The 4,799-nt window shown below is 36.2% G+C and overlaps 1 protein-coding gene across 4 annotated transcripts in view; it reads right to left on the minus strand.

The window, feature by feature from the left end:
* Positions 1 to 603: 603 nt before the first annotated feature.
* The window catches only part of LOC108557738, a 70,078-nt gene continuing 65,882 nt past the window's right edge, over positions 604 to 4,799 (minus strand). For all 4 annotated transcript variants that reach the window (XM_017914403.1, XM_017914394.1, XM_017914386.1 and 1 more), the window contains 3 exons: positions 2,581 to 2,790; positions 2,288 to 2,488; positions 604 to 1,268 (listed from right to left, as the gene is read on the minus strand). In XM_017914403.1, the coding sequence (XP_017769892.1) occupies positions 1,066 to 1,268; positions 2,288 to 2,488; positions 2,581 to 2,790 (614 nt within the window). In that variant the 3' untranslated portion in view covers positions 604 to 1,065. The remainder of the gene's footprint in view (positions 1,269 to 2,287; positions 2,489 to 2,580; positions 2,791 to 4,799) is intronic.

Raw genomic sequence — 4,799 nt, forward strand, 5'->3', positions numbered from 1 at the left:
GAATTAGGACAGACTAACGAAGAGTGCTTTCATTGGAATGAATGAGATGCCGGGTAATCGAAAACTCAAATTAAGAGTCCTGTTTGCTACTGCATTTATTCAGGCCTCGATACTAGAAACGAAATCTATCTAACTTTAGTTTCTTATCGACGTATTCTAAATTCCATCGAATAATTGAGATATACGTCGGATTTAATTTGAACCAAAGTAAATATTTATAATTTGTCAACATTAAAAATCACCCTTAAATCGATTTTAAAGTTAAGAAGTGTAAATTTGACCGTCCATCAATGAAATATATAGTAACAAACTTTTCACTCATCTATCTCTTGGGATCAAGTAGGGAAACTTCATACTATCCATACTAATGTCTACGAGATTTTATTAGAAGTTTCCAAAAGTTTTGAAACTGTAAGTTTAAATAAGTATTTAACTGATTAAAATATTAGTAAAAGTTATATATTTGATTAAGTAATTTATTAATAAAATTGACTACAGCGAAAAGTGTTTAGAATAGCTATGTATCGTTAAGAATCGACCCTTAGGCGCACCCACAATGAGAAAATTCGTTATGCCATTATATGGCGTGGGTTATTTATTGGTTTCGTGGTTGGTGCATAAATAGGACACCGGGGAGAATGTCTTAATAATAGTGAGATATTGATTTTTATGAAATATTGCGATGTGGAATCAGAGTGTTGTTGATTAAGGAGTTTTCTTTTTAAGCCGCAATGGGCGTGAGAATAAGGGCGGTCGGTCGTATAAAAAAAAATATGAAGGGAGAGAAAGAGAGAGGCATCAATATCGAGTTCCGTTATTGATAACGTCATTTGCGTACAATTGATGAGTTACGGCCTGTGCTCAAGGATTAGAGGTGGCGTCAGAAAAAGTGACGACGGTGCGCGGAGGATTCCTCAGAAGGGCTTACGAAATAGCACAAAGGAAGTAAGGCCAGAGGGAAGGAAAGAAGAAAAGTGATGCTGTGAGACTGTCAATAAATTGCAACAGCAACAGTGAATTAGTATTCAGCGACTGGCTTAGTGAGTTAACTGCTGACGAGCTAAATTATAGTGAGGATAGACGTTTCCTATTACTAATTAACTGACCTCCTTGGGACAGGAATTGGGACTCCTGCTGTCCGTTCTGGCTCGCTTCACCGACTGGAAGGTTGTAATCTGCCCTACGTCTCAACGTGGCCGCATGCAGTGAAGGTCCACGAGGGGGGACCTCTGGGGGTGCAGGCTCCGGCGGAGATTCTTCGTTCACATCTATAACAATAAAAGCCGATCGTATAGAATATTCCATATAAATATACACTTTAGGAGTTTCACAATGAAATATAAGTAAATGTGTTACATAAACATGTCATGATGTAAGTGCAGCGAAAATTATATATCATGACTAGACGAAATTTATAAACCTATCAGACTGTATCGATTGACGGGTGGGTGGTTCATCTGCAGGGAATAGACCGATAGGATATTAGTGATTAGATTGTGTCTTCGTTGAAATAAGAACATGGCGCAATGATGGATTGCCGATACTCCCGGTATACACTAATCCCCCTCCTCCGTTCCCCTTTTAATTGAATATAAGTTAGAAAAGAAAGATTTAGATAGATGCGCGGATGATTTGTTTATAGTCTAGTATTAATCCGGGGTGAGTGTGAGAGAGTGCATCCATCCATCTTTGAGCCTTGACCGTTAAAGTGGTGCCACTTTAACGAGGGTAAGTTTAGCGCACCCCCTCCGGGCCAATTAATTATATTTCATGTGAAACAACACGGAAAGATTTCTTGGGATTGCAATTGGATTGGCCCGAAAATGCAAGGGGGGAGAGTCAATTTAAGCCAGTTAATGGATTGTCACCAGAGAGTGGGCGCTTATATTCCGGTGCGATGGACAATGTCCAGTGAAATTCCAATCTAATTATAAACTTGGTGAGTGCGAGAGCAGAAATTTTTCAATGCACAGCGCCCTACGTGTCTGTGCATACTATATATATATGTACATGGAAGTGTATGGGATTTCAACTCGAGCGAATTCGATTTCCCGGCAACATTCCTTTTGCATCATCGCGTTATAGATAATGGCGTAATTTGGTTAAGCGATGCGAGATGCTTGTAGTGGCACTACCTATCCGACTAAACCAATTAAGAGTCGTCACTCATTATCTTGACTCTGGCTGCGCTTTAATTGCGTTAGTGGAGAGGAGCGTAGAGAAGAGGAAAATAGAGGGATGGGTTGGTTGGATGTCGCATCTGATGTCTGCCTCATCAGAGTCTTACCATTATTTAGACAAAGCCTCTGTTGCGGTTCGCCATGGTAAGTAATATCATTGCGTCCGCTGTCCGTGCAACTGTTGCAAGACGTTGCACTGCTCGAAGACGTCATGCCTCCTGCCCCTGTGGCGCTCCTGTGGCGTCTGCCGCTGCGCCCCAAGGTGTTATTCGACAGGGTTTTCTTGTTGCTTCCATACACAACCTCCCCTACAATCAACACGGAATTGTTCAAACATTACTATCCTTCCACGTAGGAGGAAGACGATGGAGGAAAGATGCGGTGCTCCGCATATACGTACCGTTGTTCCCACGGAGTCGATCCTGAGGCGTTGCGTATATGATCCGCCTGGAGTTTGTGTTCTCTAGCGGAAATGGAGATGCCTGCCTATGCAGGGGTAGAGGAGACCGCGGGGACATCACAGTGGGTGGAGGCGTCGGGAAAGGAGTCGTCGGGTTGTCTGTTGTCACGGCATCCTCCGTATCGTCGGACCGGTACGACCGATCTATACCTGCAGCAGCAAACAAAGGGCGCTACCTACAAATCTCTGTCGATAACTCAAGGAAAACATTCCTCCTCGGCGCAAAACAATAACATCTCGCCGTTTCCGATCCCTAAATCAATATCGCACGGCAAACTCGATATATCAAATTATTTTCTCAGCGAAAATAAATTCAAAAATCGTAAACATAAAATATGTCTGTCTCTGATATATCGCTCACTCACTTATGTCCAAAATGAAACTATTTTCCATGTATTTTTTCTTTACTTTACTACCAATATCTTATTTTCAAATACAATGATTCCTTCCATGCATTAACGTTTATTATTCATAGCAAAACAGAGAACTCTTCCCATTTAAGTTGATAGAAATATCTCAGTATTTGATATATTTGATATCAATCATTTCGCTTTTTATATTATAAATACTTTTAATAAAATAATTGCATTTTTACTAATTTATGAATTATGAAAAAATACATTGAAAGATATTTTTAGTATTAGTGATAATAGAGTTTTAATGCAAATATAAAAATTTAATACATTTAGTGTATAAAATATTTCATTTATTCATTTTCATTACTCAATTTATGAATATTATTACTATGCNTTTTTTTTCTCTTCTCATCCCTTTCGGTAAGATTGTTACATAGTTTGAAGCGAGCGAAATGGGCTTGGGTCAAGGGAGCTTCCGGCTGAGACAACCTTTCCTCGTATCCGCAGGGCATAATAATATGAGGGAGCTAAATTATTAAACGTTTCCCCCAAAATTATCTTTACTACCTATCTGCCTTCTCGACCAAACTCAAATCTGAACACTAATACTACATTATTATTACACTACACACCTCCGCCCTCCCAGAAGTGTCCCTGAATTAATCGACAATTTATTACATGACCGCCGTTTTATTTTCCTAATCCGATTTCGAGGCTCTCCTTATATTTGTATTACGATAATTTTATGGCATTATTTATCAAGAACGTAATGTACCTAAGAAAATCCTGTAGATTATATTTATTATGAATGCGGATAATGGTATTACGCGTTTAATATTACAGAAGCATTATTAAAATGACGATAAACGTACGAACATAAATACAGTAGTAACATAAAATATATTTTAACCAACAACAATCCACGTATGCATAGGAAATTGTATAAGAAATTGTAATTTATTAAATATATAAAATGACGATTGTTCGTTCAATGGATGATTTAGAAACGTTTTGTTGGCAACAAAGACAAATATAATGAAAAAAAATTTCCAATAAAATGTTAACAACCAAAATTTTAAAAGTTGCTTAAATGACAGTGAAAAATAATTATTTTTTTTAGTTAAAATTATCCTGATTGTTATTTATTGAATATAGAAAACGATGATTGTTTAGTGGACGTTTGAGAAAAGTTTTGTTAGCAACAAAGACAAATATAATGAAGACAAAATTAATGAAGTTCATTCCAATAAAATGTTAACAACCGAAGATTTAAAAAGTGCTTAAATGACATTGAAAACGTATTATTTTTTTAGTTAAAATTATCCTGATTTAGAAAGAAAACTTATTATTAAGCTACCAGTGTTAAATGCAAAAACTCATTATAGGAAATTGATATTTAATGAATTTAGAAAATGATGATTATTCAATGGATGATTTTGAAACGTTTTGTTGGCAACAAAGACAAATATAATGAAGACGAAATTAATGAAATTTCATCCAATAAAATGTTAACAAGCAAAGATTTAAAAAGTGCTTAAATGACATTAAAAAAAATATTTTTTTAATTAAAATTATCCTGATTGTTATTTATTGAATGTAGGAAACGATGATTGTTTAGTGGACGTCTGAGAAAAGTTTTGTTAGCAACAAAGACAAATATAATGAAGACAAAATTAATGAAGTTTCTTCCAATAAAATGTTAACAACCGAAGATTTAAAAAGTGCTTAAATGACATTGAAAACGTATTATTTTTTCAGTTAAAATTATCCTGATTTAGAAAGAAAACTTATTATTAAGCGAAC

The sequence above is a fragment of the Nicrophorus vespilloides genome, unplaced genomic scaffold, assembly GCF_001412225.1.
Source record: "Nicrophorus vespilloides isolate i.1.1-1 unplaced genomic scaffold, Nicve_v1.0, whole genome shotgun sequence".
NCBI classification, from domain to species: domain Eukaryota; kingdom Metazoa; phylum Arthropoda; class Insecta; order Coleoptera; family Silphidae; genus Nicrophorus; species Nicrophorus vespilloides.